Source organism: Balearica regulorum, chromosome 1, assembly GCF_011004875.1.
Source record: "Balearica regulorum gibbericeps isolate bBalReg1 chromosome 1, bBalReg1.pri, whole genome shotgun sequence".
NCBI lineage: Eukaryota > Metazoa > Chordata > Aves > Gruiformes > Gruidae > Balearica > Balearica regulorum.
The window spans coordinates 271,004-295,921 of NC_046184.1; the positions used below are offsets into that span (position 1 = coordinate 271,004).

The 24,918-nt window shown below is 49.6% G+C and overlaps 1 protein-coding gene across 3 annotated transcripts in view; it reads left to right on the forward strand.

Moving 5' to 3' along the window:
- The window catches only part of SHANK3 (SH3 and multiple ankyrin repeat domains 3), a 382,463-nt gene that overhangs the window by 52,325 nt on the left and 305,220 nt on the right, over positions 1 to 24,918 (forward strand). For all 3 annotated transcript variants that reach the window (XM_075742957.1, XM_075742888.1, XM_075742921.1), the window contains exons 4-5: positions 13,459 to 13,662; positions 16,784 to 16,855. In XM_075742957.1, the coding sequence (XP_075599072.1) occupies positions 13,459 to 13,662; positions 16,784 to 16,855 (276 nt within the window). The remainder of the gene's footprint in view (positions 1 to 13,458; positions 13,663 to 16,783; positions 16,856 to 24,918) is intronic.

The window sequence follows — 24,918 nt, forward strand, 5'->3', positions numbered from 1 at the left end:
GATAAGTGTAATGGTAGCAGCTTAGATCACCTCTTTTTGGAGAGTACACGTACCTCTGCTACCTCCTAGTTCTGTAGGATTTTCACCAAATTGTTATCTTCTGGGCTAGCTCACCTGCTGGTACTGCTAAATACTAATATATAGTAGGTGGCTGGAATTAGGGCACATGCTTCAGGAGGGACTTGTCATTGTAAATTATGGATGTTTGTAGCAATGTAGAACGCTTTGTGAAATGTTTTATTTAGAATCATAGAATCACAGAATGGTTTGGGTTGGAAGGGACTTTGAAAGATCATCTAGTCCACCCCCATGCAATGAGCAGGGACATCTTTCACTAGATCAGGTTGCTCTAAGTCGTGTCCAACCTGGCCTTGAATTTGATAACAAAAAAAACTTAGAAATGAAGTAGCGCATACTTTTGATATTTTCTTTCTCTGTATTTGTTAATGTTCATACTTCTTCTGTTGAAATCTTCATTTTCCTTCTTAGTGATGTTGATAAAAGCTCTGCGTCTTCTCCTTAGAGTTTCAACAGTGTTTGTTTAATTCATATCCTTGTTTTAGTTTGGATTAGGCCAAAGTGAATGTATGGATAAGACTTTTCATGGTTAGTCACCATTTTTTTTCTTGCTGAGAAGCCTTTCTTAACACCAAGAAGTTGTAATTTTTATATGGTTGTTAGACCATTTTTAGCCCACTATGTTTCCCTAGATTCTTACTGCATGGACACGTTCAGTTGTCATCTTCTTCACTGTGTTGGTTTAGAATTTTTCCTACTTTTTGTGCCTTTGTGACCAAAGTAATTGCATCCTGCTTCAGGGTCTTTGTTTACTGTGGGAGGTGTAATATAAATTTCCATATAGACCCAAAGGAATCTGCAGTATTTAAATGCAGCAGCCTGCAAACTCTGCAGATGCTAATAGAAGAAAAATGCTAATTTTTTAAACTGGATAAAATATGGAAGTAAGGCAGTCAGTATTGGCCCTCCTAATACTATTTAACTTAATATTAACTTTAGTTTATTTGACAACTTGAAAGTCCTTTGTATGGCAGAATTTTTATTGAAAGCATAGTAATACTGTAAAATTGTCCTGTGTGAACCTGGAGGCTGTGGTTGCCTGGGAACACTCAAGCTTTCGGGTTGCTGTTGGGAGGCTGCCAAGGCTCCGCATGTTGGACAAATACTGGCTGAATTGATCATCAGAGGAGTGGTTAATAAATTTATCAACATTGTCATTTTTTTTTTTTTTAATTAAAAGCCACTGAGTAGAGGAGCGTGCCTCTTCCAGCGTCTCTTTTGGCTCGCCGGCTGGCACTGCTGCAAGCCTTGCTGCTCACCTGGCTGTTGGGGTGCTGCTTTGCGAGGGGGTGAGAAGGCAGCTGGGGGCGGCAGCCCCTTGACAGCGCAGCTCGGCCAGAAGGGTTGTGTGACAGCACCTGCAGAGTCACCGGTGCTGGGACCCCCGGCCACGACAGCCCCTCATCTGGGGCCTCAGTGATGGCGGAGAGCAGCGAGGTGTCAGCCCGAGCACCATGCACCTCAGCCCGCAGGAGTACGGTCCCTTTCAAGCATCTGGAGCTCGGGGCAGAGCCATTGAAGGAGGCAGTAAGTGAGGCGAAGAAACAAACCGAATTAACAGCATAAGGTATTGGGGAAGTTTCACAAAAGAATGGATCAGCAGGTGAGTGCTGAAGCAAGCTGATTTAAAAAAACAAAACAGTAGGTAATTACTGAAGAAATTTAAAGTATGGAGCAGATGAGTAGGTAGTAATAATGTGCATTTTCTTTTCACTCAAAACAGTTATTATATCAGGGAAAAGAGATTAGCAAGAAGGAGCTGTTGAAGCCATCTTTAGCAAAAGCCTTGGTGTCAATGTGGAGAGCTAAAGAATGATGAACTTATATGTGGTATAGTAGTTATACTGTTAGTGAAAAACGGGAAAATTTATCAGCTGGAAAATAATTTCTGATGAGATTTAACCATTGCATTTTCAGAAGACCATGTCTTCCTAGTCTATTTTAATTCTTTAATAAGAGAGAATGCATACAAGAAAGCTGCCTGATGGGATTTATCAAAACTTCCAAACAGCTTGATGGATACGCTTCTGAAAGGGCTGTAGGAGTTACATGTGGAGAGCAGAAGAGTTGCAACGCACTGAGCACCAGGCAAAGACGTCGGCATGGAAAAGCATGAACAAATGATGGATTCTTGCCTTCAGGAGAGTTTGGCAGAATGCTGAAGGGCAGGAGGGAAAACACCCACAGAGTATTAATGATTTGAAGATGAACGTAGCAAGCAGGCAGATGTGAGTGTGGTGACACCAGCTCAGACCACGAGGGTCCACCAGGGTCCTGTATGGAGCGACAGGCAGGGTAAGGACAAACCCTGGAGGGGTGAGGCAAGGGACATGCACAGAGTGACACCTCCCAGGGGTCCCTTCCAGCCGAGATCAGCAGTTGGCTTAGGGCTCCCTGGGCCAGAGGTGGGTTCTCTGATAACCCCCAACTGATGTCTTTTCCAGGAAATTGTAGTATTATGTTTTGAATGCATATAGGCTCTTAGTGCTCGCCTATCAAGGGTAGGGATAAAGGAAGCTGCAGGGAACTAGCGCAGGAAAGGTTGCCAGCCTCGATCTTGGGGAGGAGTTCAGTGTGGTCTCCTGTAGCATCCTTATTGCTAAATGGGACAGGGATGGTTTGGGCAGGTGGACAACGAGGTGGGTGGAAAGATGGCTGGACCACCAGGCTCAAGGAGTGGTGATGGGCCATACGGAGTCCAGCTGGTAGCTGGGTATGAGCCCATTCCTCAGGGACGGGCACGGGGGATGGTCCCTTTGGGTACTTTTATCCACTGCTGGACGATGGGAGGGAGATCCCTGCCACCAGCCTCAGGAGCAGCCGACAGGCGGGAGGGCAGGGCCGCTCATCGGCGGGACCTCGCCAGGCTGGAGAAACGGGCCGACGGGGACTGGCGGGGCTTGGCCGGGACCAGCGTCAGGTCCTGCCCATGGGCTGCAGCCGCCCCATGGGGCTTCCCCAAAAAGGCCTGGGGGATCCCGGGGCCCCTCAGACCCGGTGCCGGCAGCACTCTCGGGCAGTGGAGGCTGAGCACCTCCCGGGCGGTGATGGCTGAAGGCAGCCAGCGGGGTGAGGGCAGGGATTGCTGCCCTCCGCTCAGTGCTGGCAGGACCCATCAGGATACCAGGGCCAGGGTGGGCTCACCAGCGCAGGACGGACGCTGCGGTAGTGTGGCAGGTCCCGGGGGGGCCTCGGGACGGTCGGGGCTGGAGGGAGCGTCACCAGATGGAGGTCAGACACCGACAGGGGCCTTGAGAGGCCATGGGGTCTCCGTCCTTGGAGATGCTCAGCACTCCCCCGGCCACAGCCCTGAGTAGCTGCCTGCTCTGAGCCAGACCAGCTTTCTCCAGGACCATTTTTCCTGCCGTGAGCCTGTGGCTTGCTGGTCTGGAGCTCCACAGTGAACACATGCCAGTTTGTAAAGAAATACCAATTCTTTGTCCTGCTTTAGACTCTACTGGTCTCAATACCCTCCCGAGTTTTGTTTTGAAAGAGACTTTACTGCTGGTGGGTAGGAGTTAGTGTAATTTAACAGAAATGATCCAATTGTAACAAACAAGGTGTATGTGCAAAGTCTTGGAGTCTCAAAAAAGTCTCAAAAAGGATCCAGCCACAAAATTAGACTGGTTGTTGAGACCTCAAGGCAGAGGAGGTATAGGTTAATGTAAGATGGGAGAAGCTGTAGCTTTGAAAAGAGTGGTAGTAAACTCTAACCCAAGATTTATTGCTGCAATTAGAGTCAGATCTGGGTAGGGTGCTCTGACTGGCTAAGCCAAATGCCCAATGATGCACACCGTGCTGATTTGTGGTTATGACTATGCAAGTGAAGGTACCTGGGAGACCAATTTGGAGTCGATTGCCAGAGCCCAGCGGCATGCTGTTGAGCAGATCAGTGCGAGTGTGTGTAATGAAGATGTCCTATCTGTCACCTTGTCTTGCGGTGTTTGCATCAGTTCCCAGGGAGATAATACCTGTTTATCTTTTCCGTGCCACTTTTGGTTTTGTCATATTCCTTCTCAGTCTTCTCTTTCCTAGACTGAAAAGTCTTGTCTATTTAGTTGAGTCTCACACAGATGCTGCTCCAGACCACTGATCTTTTCTCCCTTGTCTGCGTCTTTACCACTTCTGGTATGGCCTTTCTGGAAGGGGAGCCGGGACTGCAGGTGACCTTGAGGACATAGGCATACCAGGGGCTCACGCAGCGACGTGGTGGCACTTTCTGTTCCTTCGGTCCCTGCTGTTCTGTCAGGCACCTGCTGAGCATTGCTGCAGTGGGGTCACAGGACTGCCGACTACAGCCAGGCAATAACCAGCTCGGGGCCTGTCATCGTTAGCATTTAACTTGCATGGGGTTGATCTGCTCTATTCCTCAGCCGTTGGCTCTGTGAGGTCCTTCTGCTGGGTTTTGCAGTTGGCTCTCAGTTTTACTATGCCTGGTACCTTAGTTGTTGGCTCACAGTTCTGCTCACCTTCCCAGGTCATCCCAGATCCATGAGTAGCACAGGCATTGGCACGAATCCTGTGGGACTCTGTAGATGATATAGTATCATAGTATCATAGTATCCTATGAATCATAGTATCCTAGAATGGTTTGGGTTGGAAGGGACCTCCCAGCCCATCCAGTGCCACCCCTGCCATGGGCAGGGACACCCTCCACTAGCCCAGGTTGCCCAAAGCCCCATCCAACCTGGCCTTGAACTCTGCCAGGGAGCCAGGGGCAGCCACAGCTTCTCTGAGCACCCTGTGCCAGGGCCTCAGCACCCTCACAGGGAAGGATTTCTGCCTCCCATCCCATCTCCATCTGCCCTCCTGCAGCTTCAGGCCATTCCCCTTGGCCTGTCACTCCCTGCCCTTGTCACCAGCCCCTCTCCAGCTTTCCTGGAGCCCCTGCAGGGACTGGAAGGGGCTCTAAGGTCTCCCCGCAGCCTTCTCTTCTCCAGGCTGAACAACCCCAACTCTCTCAGCCTGTCTCCATAGGAGAGAAGTGAAAACAACCTGGTTGTGCCTGCCTGCCCTCCACGGCACATCTCTTGCTCAGCTGTCAGTGCAGGGGAGGCCTTTCACTCTCCTCCCTGGGAAGCTGTTCAGCTGTTCAGAGATATCTGCAACAGGCCAAGCCCAGAGAGGAGGTTTGGGGGACCTGATCAGTAACACAAGCATAAAAGCCCAATGGACAAGAATCAGTGTTGACGATGCAAAAGAAGGCGCATTAAAGCGAGAAACATGAACTATAATGCCTGTGGAATAGGCTAAACTGCCTCAACGCTGGAAAGGGACTCAGGGGTTAACATAAGAAATTTAGTTCCTTTTGGATCATAAGGATCATAAAGATCCACAAGGACCTAAACATTAACCCCTGAGTTCTTACATTAACCACCTTATGAATTGATTGATAGGATCTTTATGGATCAGGTTGTTAGGCTGTATTAGAAATGCCTGGTTTGCAATATGCTAAGTATAAATATACAGAAGCAGGAGTAAATATGTTACCCCCACTGACAATTTTTTCATATAACTAAAAGCAGTAGTGGAGTTATGAATAAAGATGTGAGCATAAGTGCCATAAATAAGAGCACAGAAAAGCCCCACTGGGCCAAATCAGTGGTCTGTCTGACCCAGTATCTGTCTCTAGCAGTGGCCAAAGGACGTGCTGTTCAGGGAATGCACGAAGTCTGGCCACTTTCTGCACTCCATTCCCCCCTGCTCCTCCCGTTTCAACAACTGCTGGTTTAGGGTTGTTAGAGGCTTCATCCCCATCTTCTCTTATTTTTTCTTTTTCTTTTTTTTTTTTAATACACATGTAGAGCAAATTATACCTGGGCCCATCAAAATAAATTATCTTTTAATTAATTCATATGCAGAATATTAAGGACTAATGCCCAATATAGAAAACAAGGAGTGTATACTGGAAAGGACGTGGTGTTTGACCTTCTGAAAGGAATGGAGTGGTCAAAGTAAACTGAACCTAAACTGCCATGTGCTTTATTAGTGAAAAGCACTAATGTGATGCCTGGAGATGGAAGCAAGGGGATAGTGAGTTGAGGTGAGGACAATATGTTATAGCTGCATATGACAGCTGGGAGACAGATGCTGGAATATTGCCTCTGGCTCTGAATTCTGCACTTTAAAAAGTGTATTTAAAATTAAAGCGGGTGCTGAAAAGAGCAACAGAAATTATTTGAGATCTGGAGAAAATCCACTACCATTTATGAACATCAGCCTCTTCTGCTCACCCTTACCAAGACCAAGAGGTGACGGTGTTAAATGGGGCTGCCGATGCAGCAAGAAACTGAGTACTAAAGAGCTATTCAGTATCATGGAGAAGGATATAACAAGAAATAATGATTGTATTGGAAGTTTAAACGATGGAAATCAAATGAGAACTAAGACATACCTTTTTTCATTGAGGATGAGTATTTGCTTATTAATTTATCCAAGGAGGGAACGTGGTTTCCATTGTGATGTTTTCAGACTCAGGTTGGATGCTTTTCAGGAATCTGTTAGCCACAGTCAAGTAATTTAGTCCATTATGGGAGTTACTGGTTAAAACTTAGGGGGCAGTGATACATTGCTAAGACAAGATGATCTTACGGGCCCTCTTGACTTTGAATTTGCTGAATCAGAGGGCATGCTGAATATGTGCTACAAAGGCAACTACAGTATGGTGTTGTCACTGTTTCTTCCATTCTCTAGTCAAACTTGATTTAACTTGCTCCTTTATACTGGGAAGTTCTGTATCTCTTTTGCATGTGTTTGTTAGGACCTATCTATCTAACTAACATGTCTCAGTCTTGATGCTGGATGAACAGAAGATCTTACTCCCTCTTCTCCAGAAGCAGCTTTGCACTACGTCTTTTTTTTTTTCAGCCCTAGGTAGAGCTAAAGCTTCCCAGGTCCTCATTTTCCATGTGATCACAAGTTAGACACACGTGGAATTTTTTTGTTTGGGTTTTGTGGGGTTTTTTTTTTGGTTTTTTTTTTTGTGGTTGTGGTGTTGCAATGAGCCAAACAAGACATTCCCAGGTTACTGAAGATAACAGTCATTTCTTTAACCTGTCTTGGGCTCTTTGGTGTGATCAGCTTGATTTACAGGTCCAAGACTTTTGCATTTCCCTCTGTGCTGTCTTTTCTGTATGAGGAGTTCAGCAGTTGGATGAAACCGGCCGACGATTTTGCTCTTCAGCAGCCCTTTCCATGCAGGTGGCTAATAATAAAGCTGTGGTAGCTCTATGTAAGAGGGAGGCTTTGCCTGAACCAGTCACTTAGAGTTAATCAGGAGCTGAATCTCTTTAAACATTCATGTCAAGCTGCGTTTATATCAGAGGCAGCTGCTCCTCTGAAAGCACTGACTGGTGGGACTATAGGATGGGGCTGGTTGTCACTGTCAGTACTACTGAAGAGTTGTAATAAGGGGGCTCTTGGACTCCTGTTTTTTAAATAGAAGTAACTGGATCACTTCCTGTCTCAGGCGGTGGATTCCGGGGGATGATACAACAGTGAGCAACATCCTTCCAGACTAGCTCATAAGCAGCAATCGTTTTGCTGGAAAACCCGTAAAACCAAAATACTTTGTTATCTGCAGCACGTAACTCTGCAAGAAGGGCTCGTGCACCGGGTGCTTTCCTGCTGGGAGCTGAGAACCTCCCTCCTGCTCTTTATCTTGTTTCCTTTTGGTGGAGGCAGCCTCTCCCAGCGTGGCGTTTAGCACAGCGGATGGCAGGGCCAGAGCTTTCCTCAGGAGGTGATCTAAGCCCAGAAATTCCTGTTGTCTTGCCAGCATACACAACTTGCTCTCTATGCTGGTCTCAGTTTGCCTTTCACCAGCATCCAGCACACAGAAAGCTTGTGTTGTTTTTTCCTCTCCTCCACTAAAACACAGAGTGGTGGTTGCTCTGCCCTGGACCCTGCAGAGCCCAGCTCCTTCCCTGGACCATCGTCATGAAGGGAAACCAGCTGTAACGGTGATGTTCAAACTGTCCCACGGTCCCTGGCCTGGGGCTGTCTGCACATGGGGGCTGCTGCTCGCTGCCCAGCCCCTGCCCCGCAGGAAGGTGGTGGGTTTGAGAGGTTGTTGGTGGGAGTGCTCTGGGAGATTCCTCTGGGCTGTCTTGCGGCTCTGATCCCTTCTCCCGACGACGTGCGAGTGAGGCCAGGAGGATCCTGCAGGATTTCACATGCTGCAGTGACGTCTGCCCTGGGTCACAGGATGAGCTTGGTGCTGAAACTGCTACTTAAGGGAATAGGCTTTTAATGAGTGATTGTGAAGAAAAAAATGTGTAATTGGAGAAAAACAAACAGAACCTTTTAAGGAAAGGTGAAAAAGTTATCTGGGGTTGTTTGTTTTATACATAGAGTCTGTTCCTATAACTTTGTCCCAGTCCTGGTGTTACAAGGAGCTGCTGCTCGCTTGGTGCAAGCACCTGGCTCGGTGCTGCGGATGCTGCACGCTCCTCCAGGACGCTGTGCTCCAGCTCCGAGTTCAGATGTGGTGCGTTTGTCCTCTGCAGACCGCTCTGTGCCTTTGGTCACCTTTGTCTTCTTTACCTTTTTCCTGTTTCTGTTGTTTCCTGAAAGACAGGGCCACCAGACCTGCATGTGACATAGAAGATCTGGATGTGCTGCCAATTCATGAGTGTCATAGCAGCCCTTTCTACATCACTTCAGCCCAGATCCCAGCATGGGCCCCATGTGACTCCGCTGATGAACTCCCATGTCAGGAAACCTGCCTGGTTGACCTTTACCTTTGTTTATTAGTTTCCTTGTCGGTTAGGGATCCAGAAGAGTGCTTTCTTGTTTCTGGCACTTGAGTTTATGGCAGCAAGGGACCTTGCTGAAAACATTTTGGAAACGCACGTGTGTATTGGTAAGCAGGCCAGCCTTATTCTGGTAGGCGTGGGTTTCCTCCAGACTCTCCTCATTGGTGTGATGCATGACTCTACAGAAAATAAGCAGATTTTTCAGCAATGTGAATGTTTGTCGCAGTTCCTGCCTGTGGACAGAGGCCAGGCCTTTGGGCCCAGAGCATGGCAGAATCGCGGAGCCAATCCTGGGTATCAGTGTCTCCTGCCCATGCTGTGCTCCCACTCCTGGGAGGGCGTGCACGATGCGGTGCAGAGCACACCCAGCGCCGTGCACAGGCAATCGGTGCCACTTGCCGCTGTGCTCTCCAATCTGCCGTGCTCGTGCATCTACTGGGGAGCTTTTATTCCTTGTCTGTGAGACCCTTTGCGTTGGCATCTGTTGCAATGGCAACCGGCGAGGAGCCCGTCCTGCAGCCGGTCCTCACGGGAAGAGCTCCGGGACTCCTCCTTGGATGACTCTCATGCCTCGATTGCTTGCCAGCCTCACCCACTTTCCATCAGGCCCCTCTCTTCCTCTGTGTTCGTTAGTTTTTATGACTTCAATCCCATTGTCATTTGGCGTGTGGTGTGGCAGGATTGTGCTCTTTTTTGTTCCCATTCAGAGGCAACTCCCATTTTCTGGAGGAAATCTTCTACTTTTGATAGATTCCTCTGCTCTGTTGGTTTGGCTGCTCCATCTTTCTGTAGGGGCCTCTTAGAGGCTGTTTTTTCATTTTTGCCGTACATTTGCTCAGAGCTTCTAATGTGATATTATGAAATATACTCCCTGCTGCCTGCAAGCACATTACCTTTTCAGCTGCTTCTTTTAATTTCCTTTCAACTCTTTCTCATTTGTGTGCTCTTCGATGAAGAATTTCTGTCTTTTTTGCTCTTAAGGGGTTGTTGAATGTAAGTTCTTTATTGTCATTATTGCAGGGTGGCCCTTGAATAGATCTTGTCTGTCATCCTGTGCGTTGCTGGGGATTGAATCTGAAGCTCTGAGCTCTTTCTTCCTCCAGGAAGGAGTCATCCGTGCTGTCTAAAAGTTGAGAAGCTGTACCATTTTCTTTCAGGAGTTGTTCCTAAGGCTTTGATTGTTGTGATCAGAGCTTAGAATTGTATGGAAGAAATTATCGCTTGTAACTGCACACCAGAGTGAGCAACTTGTTCTGAAAGCTGCTCCCACCCCTGCCCTTCTCTGAGCCTGCCCGCTGGCTCGGGCGCCTGCCCTGGCTGCAAGGTTGGGCTCTGCGGGTGCTGTGCCGTGCCGGATGGCACATGGGACTGGCGCCACCGCGGTGTGCTCCCCGCGAGGTGCCTCCTTCAGCTCCCAGGGATCCATCCTGAGTCTTCCGGGGACTGAACAGTGCTGAGCCCCTGGTTTCAGGAGATCATCAAGAGGAAGGGGCAGAGACCTTTCTTTCTCCTGCAGGTTCGGGACTGTACGAGGCAATTTGGTTCCTTTTAAAATGTATGTTGACTTGCGTGTCCAGTCCCTCAGGGTTGGAAGCCGCTTGCACCCCGTGTGAGCTGCTGTGAAGTGCTGTCTCTGGGTTGGATCTCTCTGCGTGGTGGTGGCAGGTGCCCCACGCTGTCCGAGCTCAGCCCCCTCCTCCTGATGGAGATGGGATCATCACCTGGCATGGCATCTGCAGCTGGGGCAGCCAAGTCCTGCTCTGCCCAGCACCAGCCCGGTGCCGGTGTGGGAGCTGGCGAGGCTATCCCTGCCGCGCAGGAGGACGGAGGAGAGCAACATGCCCCTCCGTGAGATGGAAAGCAGAGGAACCCTTGCTGCTGTGGCTCTTGGAGCAAAGTGAGTCCGGTCCCCCCCGTGCACAGAGCAGCTTTCTTCTGCTAATCCCTGCAGGCTTCAGAGTTAAGGCTGCACAAAAATATCTCTTGCAGCCCTTTTGGCAGGAGTTTGTGGGATTAGCCTCGTGCTTTTGGATTGCTCCTGGAGTGGCTGTGCTGCATCATGGAGTGGTATAAGCAAGTTCAGTTGCAGGGTCTCTGATATGAGAAAGTCATTAATACGTGTGATGGTGCCTGGAGAAACAGAGCCATAAGAGACATTTAAGTAGCTGGATTATGCTCACAAAGGGCTGTGCAGCATTTTGACCTCACAACTGAAGTAGGCATTTTCTTCCTTCTGATTTCTGATGCAGGTTAAAGACAGAGAGAGACATACTGCGGGGTGGAAGTTGTTTTCACTCTTAAATATGAAGTGTTGATACTCTCCAGAGTATGTCTCTGCAGCATAAAGTTTGGTATAAAATTCAGTGTTTTTTATGCCAGGACCTTCCTTCAACCAGTGCTTGTGCTTGTGCACATGTGCATGCCTGGCAGTGCTTTTTTTCCATTAGCCACATATTTTAATACTGAACAGCATAATTTGACAGTGAGGAAGAGTCCTAGAGGCTGAATAAGCATGTAGGAAGGTATAGGCAACGTTTATTTTTTATTTATGGGTTCCCTGAAAGAATGATGTGTATTCTACTTCTCTTTGAGGACTGAAAGAGAGAAGAGCTGGTGTTACTCAAAGGTTTTGAACTCCTGATTTCTCACACCAGCAACCAGCCGCATCTTTCTTAGTACCTGCGGCAGGACAAGCCATAGCTGATAATCATGCTGACTCGCTAATATGGTCAGTGATGAAATAGATAGCACTGACCTCTGTTTGCAGTACAGATGCACGCTGCCAAGTGCAGGTTATCTGTGCCTGAGAAAAATGACCCATAACATCATTTTGGTGGCTTTCTGTCTCACATGGTGGCTTTTCCAGGTGGTGTTGTGCAGGTGTGTGGGCTGGCACCATGCAGGGCTCTGCCGGCTCCCACCCTGTGCCCTGGCAGGGTCCTTTGCTTCTCTCTGGGCAAAGCTGCTTAATTTTTTCAAAATAGTGCCTGTTTAATTCACAGAACCAAAACGATGCTATTAAGTAGAAGATGGACCGAAACGGGTCCTGGGGTTAAATTTTGCAGTTGGAAGTGGGGCAGAAGGGGTGAGGGAGGATGTGAAGTTACTTCTGGTGCCCGGGGTGAGTGTCCTTCTCCTGGTCTGGTGGGAATGTGGTGCGGCGGTGGCAGGAGCTGTGGCACTGCGGGTACATCGCAGCCGCTGGAAGTGCCGCTGAGCACGAGTCGATCTGACTGGAAATCCAGATAGATGTCTGTGTTCAGGCCTCAACTCTTCAACACCTTCATGGACAAATGTGCTTGTGCTGCTGTGTGGATCCGTGCTGCACCCATCCCTTGGACACAGCGTGCACCTCCAGTCTCCCATTGCAAGGATGATGATGTGGTCTAGGGGAATAACAAGAGCGGACAGAAGCGTGGAGTGCCTCCATGTGATGAGTAGAGCAGGACTCAGCCTGGGAAAGCAGCAGCTGCTGGGGGAGCGCTGAAGAGGCAGGGAGGGTGGTTGTTCACTTTGCCTTCCAGCACAAAAATCAGGAGCATTAAACGTGGCTGACAGGCTGTGGCTTTGAAATGAAATGCTGAAACAAGACTAAATGCTGTCCTCTCCTGCAGAAAGTGTGGAGGAGGAGGAGAAACAAACAAGGAGAAAAAAAAAGTGATGGGAATGAGGAAAAGTTGCGGACTAAAATGCAAACCGAGGGACCTGGGAGGGAAAACGGTGGCTGCCGACATGGCAGGCTGTTGCGAGACTGACCTCTGGTGCTGCCAGCACGGCATCCCTTTGCCTTCCTGCTCTTCACCCACAAGAGCAGATGCTGGGAAGAGCCTGCTGCCCTGCCACCATGGTGAAGGGGATGCGGTGAATGTGCTGCAGCATTTGCGCCGGGCTGTGAGGCTCGGCGGGCTCTGGCCGAGGCAGGTTCCCATGGCTGGCGTGCTCTGCCAGCACCACAGCCCCAGCCCACAGCCAGCCGGGAGTGCGGCAGCGGGGGCTGCAGCTGTAGGAGAGACAGCGTGAGGGTGATGGGCTATAAATATTTGGTGAGTTGGGTCCTGAGGAGGGAGGGAAACTGCTTACAGTATCAGGGAAACCCGCTGCAGTCACAGGGCGAGGTGGGGAAGTGATTTTCCGTGCGGGGAGGCAGTGGGCTCTTCTCCCCTCCGCCCGCTGGGGAAGACCTCGCTGGGTGCCTCTGGCCCCTGCCAGCACCCACAGTGCTGCGCCCATCCCTCCTGTGTTTGCACACCTGTGAACTCCGTGGTGGAGAAGTCAACAGACTCCTTACACCCTATTAGGGATTTTTAAGTGAAATTTTGCCATTACACAGTTACTAGGCCGTAAAATGTTCTCTGTCACTTCTCATATCTTACAGGATGTTATAACATACAGGGTTTGAGTCTGCCTTGAGCCCCACAAAATGCATTACGGCGGACCTGCTGTCTCATCCTTCTCTAACTCTTTCTTTTTTTTTTCCTTCCTTTAATCCACTGACACGGGACAGGTTGTGACTTTCCCATTTTATCCTTCTCCTTGTTCTTGCTGTGACTGTTCCTGGGTGCAGCTATGGGGTACAGGGCCTTGGTGATGCTTGACTCTAACTGCCCTCTGTGTCTCTCCACAGAAGTGTCTACGGTTGAATCCAGATGTCCCAGTGTGGGTTTCCAAGCAGCGCATCCTCTGCACTTTGAACCACAGCCTGAAGGATGTTCTGAACTACGGGCTCTTCCAGCCGGCCTTCAACGGCAGGGCTGGGAAGTTCCTGGATGAGGAGCGGCTGCTGAGGGAGTACCCCCTGAATCCAGACACTCCTGTCCCCTACTTGGAGGTAGCCAACTTCTGTGATCCCTTCCACTGTGGTGTCTGTAGGGACCACAAATATTAACGCCCCCTGTCCCCTTCCCCTTTTTTTTCCATTTCCCTTCCAGGAGTGAAAGTATAGAAATTTGAGTGGGTGTATGTTTACTCTCGGAGAATTCATTGAGAGAAAGCTGAGACAAATGCCTCTGAGTTTTAGTTGCTCGTGACTCTGTCTGCTCAAGAGCTCCATCACATCTGTCACAGCCCTGCGAAACAGCTTCCCTGTTTTCTGACCCTGTTGATCAAAATTTCTTTTTGAAAATAACTGTCAAGGGAAATTGCAGTAACAGAAGGAAAGCCAGTCTCATAGACACAGAGGGAAAATCATAGGGAGATCTTTGAATATGAGGCCGAAGGACTTGAGTTTGATATTTTATTTAATTTACAGTTACTGTAGAGACTGGAACGCAACTGTGTGCTTTAACAGTAAATGATTGTCCCTGTATGGACCTCACTTGTGTGATGAGCATGGAGGATAATTATACTATTTTCTGTTCCAGAAAATTAACTAGAGCAGATATTAACTGAATTAACTCTGTATTTACATTCATATAGGTTTTGCCTTGGGCTGGGATTCAAGTGATGGCATGTAGGTATTTATTCTAAGGTGACCTGCAGCATTTCTTGGGCTCCATTGGCTGTCACAGTGGACATCCCCACTGCCTGTAATGGGACTCTAGTTACCTGCACGTGAACTTCTAAATTTAGGGATCTTGTGCTATATTTTACCCACAAAGTCTATTTAGAAAGCATTACACGCTTAAGCTGCATGAGCTCTTATAAATGCAAGCGTGAATGCTGTTATTATAACTAATCCTGACTAATTTGGAAAGAAAGTGCAGCACAATTTCTTAGCAAACTAACATTTAATGTAGACAAAAACATTTGGAACAACATTAAGAATGCTTGCAAATAAACCTATGAGGTAGTAAATTCCTTAATGTCCCTTATACAGGCTTTAATGCTTTGTTTTTGTATAATGTAGCATAATGTCCACACTTAATATCTTAGCACACACATTTAAATGCCGACTTGACATGGGTATTTGTTGTGTGTCATTTTGATTCTTCATAACTTGACAAGAATGGCAGCTGAGCAGTGGAAAATCCTATTGGAACACCAATAGGATTTGGAAATTCTTGTGCCTGTGTGTCCTCCCTGCACATGGGTCCATGGGTGAGCTGTTGGAGCAAAACTGTTGAGTTGTGACTAGCTTAGGGTCAACTGCCCACTTCAGTTGCTTCTTCAGAAGTTTTGCTGCTCAGTTTTGAGCAGCCGATGAGTTGTACAACTTAACTCTGCTTGGATGAGGTTTTTGCCTTGCACCTGTGGCAGCGTGCATTGCTGTTGCATCAAAGCCAATGTAGCCTGGCTTCCCTGTCTCAGTCCTGCCTCGCTGATGCACTGCCCTGGCCCCTGCCTGCACAGCATGGGGCAGCAGGGAGCCCTGCAGGACCTTCCCCAAGGTTGGGCGCTGGGAGGGCAGCAGTGGGGGACTCCACCTGAGCCGGTGCGTTCGGGCAGGAAGCTGAAAGCGAGCGATCCGCAGAGCAGCGCTGCCCCAGCTCAGCCAGAGCGCTGCCCAGGGCTCGGAGGCAGAGGCTGGGAGCAGAGCTCGTTTGCAGACCCTCTAGTGTGGTGCCAGGGATGAAGAGGAGCCACTGAAGGATGCTTGCATGACTGCATAGGGAAGCACTGGGGATCCCTGACACTGGCAGTGTCTGCAGAGGACCAACATCTGTAAATCAGTGGGCAAGACAATTTTTACCTTGGAATGATTAAAAAAAAAAGTTGTGTGAGAAAACATCTGCCAAGCAGTACAAGTTTGTGATAGACTGAAAATGTGCTAATATTTTGCCAGTATTGAAAAGTAAGTGGGATGAGTTTAGTAACTGCAGTCCAAAGATAACTTGGTGTCATTTCCAGCTGAAATAATGAAATGTTGATGGAGGATTAAGTTCGTAGCAATTCAAAATCTCGGAATACAATTCATGCATTGAAAAAAGATCTAGTCAAACAAATCCAATTTCATTCTTTAAGGAAATTGTAATTCTGCTTGATAAAGATAACTATACAAAGGTAGCAGCCACTTGGGGGTACTTGATTTTGTTCTACGTGATATTCAAGTTCAGGATTAGCACTATTAAAGCATCAGTGGGACAAGTGCCACTGGCTAACTAATCTGATAAAAAGCACTGTCACTGCAATCATCACTGCACAGATGTATTTCTAGTGGAGTTTCTTAGGGACCAATGTCAAGCTTGATGTGGTTACCCCAGGGATCTGGGTGTAAATGTAAAATCACTGCTGATAAAGTCTTATTACACAAAGTATGGCAGAGAATGTAACGATGTCACCTGTGCTGTCTGGGTCATTTGCTAAGTGGGGGTCCCATCAAAGTATGCTCTAAGACAGCCAAATGACAAACATACAGGGACAAGGAGTGCTTGCAAAGGAAGGACTCTCATTGTGGGAAACAAAGTTTCTGAAGAAATTTTTTGAAACCTAACAGTAATTCCCAGTGTGATGCTGTGGCGCAACGTGATCCTGCAACCCTTCAGTGTACCCTGAGAAGTAGTGAGTCAGTTTTAGGAGTGGTTGGGGTGGAAGTGGTTGGTGGTGGAGCAATGTGTGGGCGAGAGTCAGTGTACTTGAAAGGACATTGGAAAGAGGCACGGCACAGAAAAGAGCAGCAGAAATGATCTGAGAACAGAAGATCCCTCAATGAGAGATTTTGAGCTCAGCCTGCTTACAGGGAAGCCAGCTTGAGACCACCTGTGTAAGAACTGTCCTGTCCAACTGTTCTGTTGTTAGAGAAATCCCTAATTAATTGGGAAGAAGCAGAACAAAGCCCACACTGAAAGCTGAAGCCAGACAGATTCATGTGAAAAACTGGTCAGAATTTCTTTAGTGAGGAAAGCAATTAACTGTTGTAGCAAATTATGAAGAACAGTGTATTCTGTACCTGTTGTTTTCAGATATAGGCTGAATGTCTTCATGCAATATGACATTTACTGGAGCTGCTCGAGAGCAGTTTGATGCTGAGTGGGTTTTGTTCATCTCATATCTGACATTCTTCCCTCTTGCAGTTCCGGTACAAAAGGCGTGTGTACACCCAGACTTTGCTGGATGACAAGCAGTTTGCCAAGCTCCACACAAAGGTAAGGCTGGAGTCTAGCTAGCAAGCTCAAAGCCCCGGTAGCATGTTCAGCACTGATGGTGGCCTACCACAGAGAGGATACCAGGTTTTGGGATGTTTCAGTCTTCCCTGCTTGCCAGGCTGCAAAGCATTCCTCAGGAATGGATGGTGCTTGCTGGAGCCTGGGGTGGTTTAGGTGGGGGTGCAAGCTGAAGGACCCCATCGAGCCATGGTAGAGTGCCCACGCAGGGATGGACTTGCACGGCTTACGTGTACTTGCAGGAAGGTGTGTGGTTGGACTAGGCTCTGCAGGAGAGCGTGAGGTCAGCTTTCCATGGGGTGGTGAGGCAGAGGAACACATGATGGGCTGGCTGAAGAGAAGCTTTATTCTCTGACATGGAGGAGTCACTAAATGCCTGGAAAGCACAATGGTGCACATTGAGGAGCACGCCTTCCCTTCCCCCTGCAAGAGGCCGCAGCACGCCTCCGCCTTGCACGTGGGCTCGTTGCCTTGTCTCTGGCTTTAACCCATGCATTTGGGTCAGGATTTTGCTGGTAGGATCCACATGTGAAATGGAAAGCACTCTTGGTCTACTGCAGCCCCACATGTTGTGGGCAGCGATCAAGGCATATGTCAGTATTAATGGTGCAGGCTCAGAACGGGCCATCTGGGTGTTCGGAGAACAGGGAGTGTGGCAGAAATGGTGCTTTTGCATGCATGGGTGTTTCTGGGAGGAGAGGCACCCCACCCAAACTACTGGGCTCTGCAGCCAGGGACGCCCCAGTTGGCACAGCCAGAGGGTCAGGGATGCTAATGGTGACCAGGCCTTGGGTACATGTTGGCTGGATGCCCTCTTGCATTGCTCTCCCCCCGGACAGCTGTAGCGGTGGTGGTCCCATGATGTCACTTCTTGCCTAAGAAATGAAGACCGATAATTGTGGAGAGGTCTGGGACCATCAGAAGATTTCTGCTGCCACTAATAGTTGTGCCTTGAGATGGCACGTGTCCCTGTGGGGACTTTGATGGTTCCTGGGAGGCTGGGGCCAGTGGCACGTGGGAACTGCAAGACAGGAGGAAGGAGGTGGGCTCCGGCAGTGCGGTGGCCATTGCACAGCTGGGCAGCATTTGAACTGCTGGGTGCACGAGGACATCTTCAGCCCCTATCAAACTCATTTTCTGTGAGAGTCTGTGGGGAAGGACTGGGGCAGGGACTGGTGGCGCGGAGAGGCACGTAGGGATGGCCCGTGTGTGGAGGGCACTGTGCAGAGAGGCTTTGGAGGTTCTTGTTTAGGAAGGACGTGGGACTGGTCAGGACGCCAGGGCTCCCTGCTAGCTTCCTTGTTGCTGTGTATAACAAGCTCCCTTGGAATGCCCCCCACCCCGTGCAGAGCGACTGCTTCCCGCCGAGGGCTGGGCAGCCTCTGGGCTGTTTTCCTTTTGCCCTCTGATGAGACACGTGCCGTTATCTGCCTTGACCCTTCTCGGCTGCTCAGCTGCTCTCGCCCGACAGCCAGAAGCTCTGAGACACGCACAGGACCTGCCCAGGGCCGGGTGGCTGTGGAGGCATGCTCGGGCGCCGTGCCTCCTCCTCGGCCTCCTGGCAGCCCGTGTTGCCTCTGGGCACAGGGCACCTGTGCGTGGCTCCTGTCACGGGTCTGCAGGGTGGTGCTTTGCTTCTGGTCACATCTGCTCTGCAAGAGACAGGCAGACAGGGGTTGTAAATTTTCAGTTAACAGGTACAACAGCAAGAGCTGAGCTAGGTGGAGGCACAGATGTAAAACAGAAGGGAAGAAAACCTTCTCCCAAAGGGCTTGACCTACCGCAAAGGCGAAAATCTTTTTCATGGGAAGAAGCAGGTCCTCTGTGTTTTGTTTGCAAGAAGCAGGTCCTCTGCCTTTGGTTTGCAGAGCTGCAGAAACAAGAAACGAAATGCTGTTAGGGTTCAGGTTTGACTCACGAAGATTGAAGTCACGAGGCTTCTGTCTGGTGGCATAAGAATATCCAGGCAGCAAGTCTGGAAAGCTCTCAGCATCTTCCTGGCGTCCGGAAGCGTGAATCATGGTCCTCCTGAGTCTTGCCAGTGAGAGACCGTGCCTGCTGGAGGGAGGGCTGGAGGCGTCTGCCACAGGGAGACCCGAGCAGCAGCATCTGAGGACTTCCCCTACAAGTGTGTGGTAGCTGTAAATGCACTTTATGAAATATTCACTTAATCTCCATGCTTTCATTTCTACTTAAAACCAAATTTCCTTCATGTTGTTTCTTTATTTTTAAACTACCCCTTGCCAATAAAATATGGCATCTGAGCAAGATCCTGCATCTCCTTTTGCCTCCATCAAGAGGGTGATGATGGGCGTTTCCTTTGGCTGGTGTTTTCCTAGAGCCCATGGGTACCCTGGGCCACGGTGCTTGTGGGGGTCACAAGAGGAGCCCTCGTCCTGCCCTGGGGCTGCTCCTGTGGGGGTGTGGAGTGAGGGAGGCAGCAGAGGCAGCCGCAGGGTGTAGCACCAGGAGAGGTGCAAGCAGGAGACATGCTCGTGCTGGCCACTCGTTGGAGCAATGCCGGCACTGAGGGCTCTCGGTGTGGTGGTGTGACTTACCCGCCTGGCACAGATCGATGCTGTTTTGCTGGGAGAGGGTGAGAGCAGAGCATGCGTGTGCAGCCTCCTGGCAGCTGGCTTGAGGGTGAGAGGGGGACGGAGCGCAGAGGGACATGGGCTCCGCTCTGGGACGGTGGCTGGCTGAGCAGAGAGAAAACTGGCAAGCTGCTGGGGACCGCAGACCCCGAGCAAAGAGCACGGTACTGCCTGCTTCTGCCCCGTCTGCTGTGCCACCTCCACTATGGCTGCGCCAGGCACCGCCGGGCGAGGGGATGTGGGGAACAGTCCTCCCACGGTGACACTGACCCCACAGAGGGATGCTGCAGGGGCTGGCGGCAGGGCAGGACCGGGTGGGGGGTTCATTCCCCATGTCAAATGCGCAGTGAGGAGGTGTCTCCGAGCTGACTCGGGCAACGGCTGGCTCCTCCACCCCTGCAGGCTTGTGCAGGCTTGCGCATTGGGTTGGCTGCTGCGGGGGTTTCTGCTTCTGTCTGTGCATTTAGGGGTTGGTGTTGTCTTCTGGGAAAACAGATGCATGGAGGTGATGCCTCTGCGATGTGGTGCAGACTGTACATGTTGCTTGAGGCTTGAGGCTTCTCTGTTATTTATAGTGATGCCTAATTGCTCGGGCAGTGAAATACCATTTTATTCTGAGATGTGGTAATTTAAAGGGCTGTGAAGAATTAGTTTTAGGTCTAATAGGATGGTGGGACTACTCCTGGGGCTGTAGTATGTGCAAAATCTTTAGGCTAATGGTCTCACCCCAATGAAAGCAAAGTATGAACTTGTTCAGAGTTTAGGGTTCAACTTTTCATGGCAGGATACACTGCCTGAATCTTTTAATGACCTTGAAACATGATGCTTAACTGCCATTAAAAAAGAAAAACAAAAATAAAAATAACTCCTTTTTTTGACTTATTCTAAGAAGTGGGGAAACTGATTTCTTGTATCACTAGCAATAACGAAGTGACTTGGTAGAATCAGTCAGTCAGCCTCAGTCCCTTGCACCTCTTGGGATCTGCAGGCAGTGACATTTCTTATAGATATTCTCCCCATTGAATTGCAGTAGACCATTTAGAAATGGAAGTACAAAAAAATGCGTGTTAGAAAAGGGTAATCCCATTGTGCTTATAAACAAAAATCTGTGCAGAAAAATCTTGGCATTTACCAGAATATCCACAAAGGACATTGTGCTACCAAGGGACTTGGCATATTACCACCTCGCAGGGGAAAGAAGCAACACACTTAAAACACACTTAAAGTAATTATTAGGAGCATATATGCCATTACTGTGGTAGATGACTGACATTAGGAAAGAGCCGGAAGCGCTGGCTGCAGACGGTGATCCTCTCATGCTGCAAACTGTACAGTTACAGAAGAACAGCAGCCCTGGCATGGGGCTGGGGCGGGTGCAGGCAGGGGCTGCAGGCAGACCGAGGGCGGCGAAACAATGAGAAAGCGTCGGCTTGGTGGACATCACCCACGGCAGGTCCACAGCGTGACTGTCACCACCTATCCTGTTGGGGCTAGTGCACAAGCCGGGTGGTTGTAGTGGGGAGGGGATGGTGGCACTGCTCTGCAGAGAGCGGGACGCGGGGGACGTCGTTGCCCAATGAGCACCTGGGTGAAGGGAACGACTGCCATGGCCATGGCAATGCTGGGAGGTGACAGCAGAAAGGAGCTGCTGCAGGCTCTCAGGAAGAGATCAAGGCTGGGGCAAGGATTCCAGACCTGAAGATGGTGAACAGGGTGGTATATTGCTGTTTGCTCTTTTGCACTGCCATCGGTGCCATCTGTGTCCCAGGGCCCCCCTTTACAGCAAGAAACACATCAGACTTCATCAACTGGTGTATCAAAGTTGGTGGCAAACGAGGCCCGTCCTGTCCTGCCTCTCTGCTGCAGGAGTCCTCTCGCTTGTCTTCCCGCTGACTTCTTCTCTACCCAGACAAACTAACGAACGAAGGGCAGGACAGCAGGATCTGATGGCTGAGCGTGTGTGAAGGCTGCCCTGGGTGACCGCAGCCCATCCAGCCGCCATCCTCCTCTGGTAACAGCTGACTGGCATTTCAGTGTGTCTTTGCAGGGAAACAGAAGGGCAAAAGTGAAAAAGCTGGTTGAGAAAAAGACAGTTTAACAGGTAAAGCAAAAGCTGTGCATGCAGGCACAGCAAAATCAGGAATTTATCCACTGCTTCCCATGGGCAGGCAGGTCTTCAGCCATCCCCAGGACAGCAGGGCTCCATCGCGTGTGACAGTGACTTGGGAAGACAAACGCCATCACTTGAAATGTCCCCCCTTCCTCCTCCTTCCCCAGCTTTTATTGCTGAGCACGACGTCCTGTGGTCTGGAGTATCCTTTTGGTGTGTTGGGGTCAGCTGTCCTGGCTGTGCCCCCTCCCAGCTCCTTGTGCACCCCCAGCCATCCCGCTGGCAGGGCAGGGTGAGGAGCAGAACAGCCCTTGGTGCTGTGCAAGCACTGCTCAGCGATAACTAACACATCCCTCTGTTACCAGCACTGTTTTCAGCACAAATCTAAAGCGTAGCCCCATACCAGCTCCTGTGAAGAAATGTAGCTCTCTCCCAGCCGAAGCTGGTACATCCCGGCAGCCTCCGTGCGGAGGAGGTGTCCCCGCTGGGGAGGTGCTGCGGGCAGGACGGCGGCGCTGCCCCCGCTCCTTTGCGGGGACTTGGCTGCCTCCATGCATGGGCCTCTGCAGGGCCTCAGTCCTGCTCGCGTTGGGGGTGCTCCGGGCGGGCATGGAGATGCGCTGAGCCGGCCTCCGAGGCTGCGGTTACACATTGTTGTGATGTGTCCTGAAATCGATTCTTTGACGTTTCTGTGGGAATCAGTGAGGAGTCTGTTTGCTGCTGCCTAATGGCCGGTGTGAGAGCTTGTCACACAGCCAGTGTGAGGGAGGGTGGTCTTCCTCAGGCCCTTCCAGGGCCGGTGACGCTGTGGCAGCTGCCGTGCTCTGGAAAGTGGACGGTTTGTCTTAATTCCAGCTGCTGTTTGGAGCAAACTGGACCCTGAAAAAAGATTAGTCTTTCCTCAATACTTAAATTGCTGGAAACATCAGCGTGTGCTTGACGTGAAGGGGATGTGTTGTCTTTCCGCTCCTGCAGAGCACCCGAGCCGGGTGCCTGCGGTTGGCTTCCCCCCGCACCCAGCCTGCGGTGAATAGCAAGTGACAGAATAATTTCTCTGCAAGAAGAATATCTCATTTATTTTCTTTCATTTTGATTCAAGAGAGAGAGAAGCTTGTTCCCTCGCACCAGTTTGCTCTCAATGAGCTTTTCTTTTCTGGAGGGTGTTGATTTTTCTTGCTGTTTGGTGCTAGCAGAGGATAATGGACTGCGGCACGGCGGCTGCCAGCTGGGCGGCTGGAGCTGCGCCCCGTCCCCAGGCGCTCTCCCGGCATGAACCTCCTCACTCTTGTGAACAAACAAAAGTGCCTCCAACTTGCTCAGGAGTCATCTGCCGAGGCGGGTGTAACGATACGTGAGCTGAAGCACCGGAGCCACGGTTCGGGCAGGAGCCCTGGTGGCTCCGGGCCAAAGGGTAATGGCAGACCCTGGCTTTGGTTCCTTACGGGGATCCTCCTCCTCCTCGGGGAGCAGCGCAGCCTTACCCACAAGAAAGGTGATCCCAAAGACAGGGATTGCTTCCCAAAGGGTTTCCAGGTACCAGGCGGGAGCTACGGGAGATGTGAGCCCCGCTCCATCGCAGCTCCCCTACAGACCTCGTTGGTCCCGGTGCGGGGCGAGAGGGGTCCCACCTGCCCGCAGCCCCGAGCCCCCCAGCCCTGCCTGGGCTGTGCTGCCTGCTGCTGCTTGTGAAGGCACCAGGGAAATAAGGGATTTAGAGCTCCCCTTAAAAAAGCAAGGTGGAGTCTTACTCTGAGCTTTAATTTTATTTGCATGAGGTTTTGTTGGGTCTTGGGTTTTTTTCCTCCCCAGAGAAAGCTTGCTTCGCTCTGGCTACTGTAGCCGTTCAAACATATCGATTTGCAAATCACCATAACCTTCACACTAAATATGGTGCTTTTGCTCACGGGAAGATCCGTTATGAGTGTTTGTTTAAGCAGTTAGATAGCTTTATATAAATACATTTAGGTTTTAATTTTTGCATGTAAGGAATGGGATGCCCTGCCTTTACTGGCTTCTGATTATTTTTTTATTCTTTTGATTTCTATCAAACTGCATTTGGATGAAAGCTGAAATTCAATTAAAATTAAAGCAAAATAACATTTTAAATTGTGTCCGTATCAAATAAATGTTGCTTGAATGTACTGGACACAGAAGACGAAAAGTAAATTTATCGGTACATATCTTTTGTATTTAAAGCTGACTGATCTTTTAAACAAAGGAAGATTTGGTTTGTATGAGTGGTTCTCATCACAAATTCTCAAACGTATTTAAGTGCCAGGAAATAAGCAAGTATCTAGTGAGATTTCAAAATTGCCTAAGCGGTTTAGGCATCTGCTTAGCTCCCCTTGATTTCAGTGGGAGTCTGACATTTGCTCTCTCTGTTCATGTCTAGTCACCTTAATACATTTGAAAACCTGGCCCCAAATCCCTCAAGTTCTTAGAATAATGAGATCTCATTCCTTTCCCACCAGGGTTTTATTCATAGGTTGGGGGAGGAAAACAAGCTTCCTTACTTTCTCAGTTCTCAAATCTCCTTTCAGCTTTGAGTGAATCAGTCCAAATAATAAGGAAAATATTCTGTGTTTCTAGCTAAATTGAAATGGAAAACAATCAGATAGGAAAGCTTTTCTATGCAGCGTAAGCTGAAAAAACGACACAGAAGAATGTAAATACCAGCGTTTGCTTCATTGTGAAAAGTGGATATAATGTGCCCAGCAAGGGACATGGCTGTGACATATTTGTAGTGTTTGAGTTCATTTCAAAAGCTAAGTATATTTTGCTTCTGATTCTGAATGAAAAAAGCACGTTTGAATTCATAACTATTGGCAGAAGGGCCATTTAACCAGTACATTTTTGCAAATGCTTGTAAATACAGACATCCGCATCAGCTGTCATGCTGCAAACTCAGGTTAAACAGGTGCCTTTTGAAGACGGGAGATACCTTCAGTGTACCTGAAATCTTATGCAAGTGAAAACATTAAAGCCAGGATCGAATTGTTGGCTTGGCGCCGCTCCGGGGGCTGCAGCTCCGGGGGCTGCTGTGATGACCGCGGTCGTGCCTGGGTGGGGAGCAGCTCCCTGAGAGCCCCTGCGTCCCCTCTGCGAGGAGGGGGCTGTGGGGACGGCCGTGCCGTGTGTGGGGATGGCAGCGCGGTTCTGGCTGCACTGCGCAGTGCTGGTCTGGTTTTTGGTTGAGCTCTTTGGTTGCACCTGTGCCGTGCTTCGGTGTTTGTTCAAGCGTTGGGTGCCTCGGGTCTGGCTGCACTGGCTTGCTGGGAATGGGCTGCTTTGATCAAACCAGCCGAACCGGCACCTGGGGGCTGCGGGCTGTGGAGGGGGCA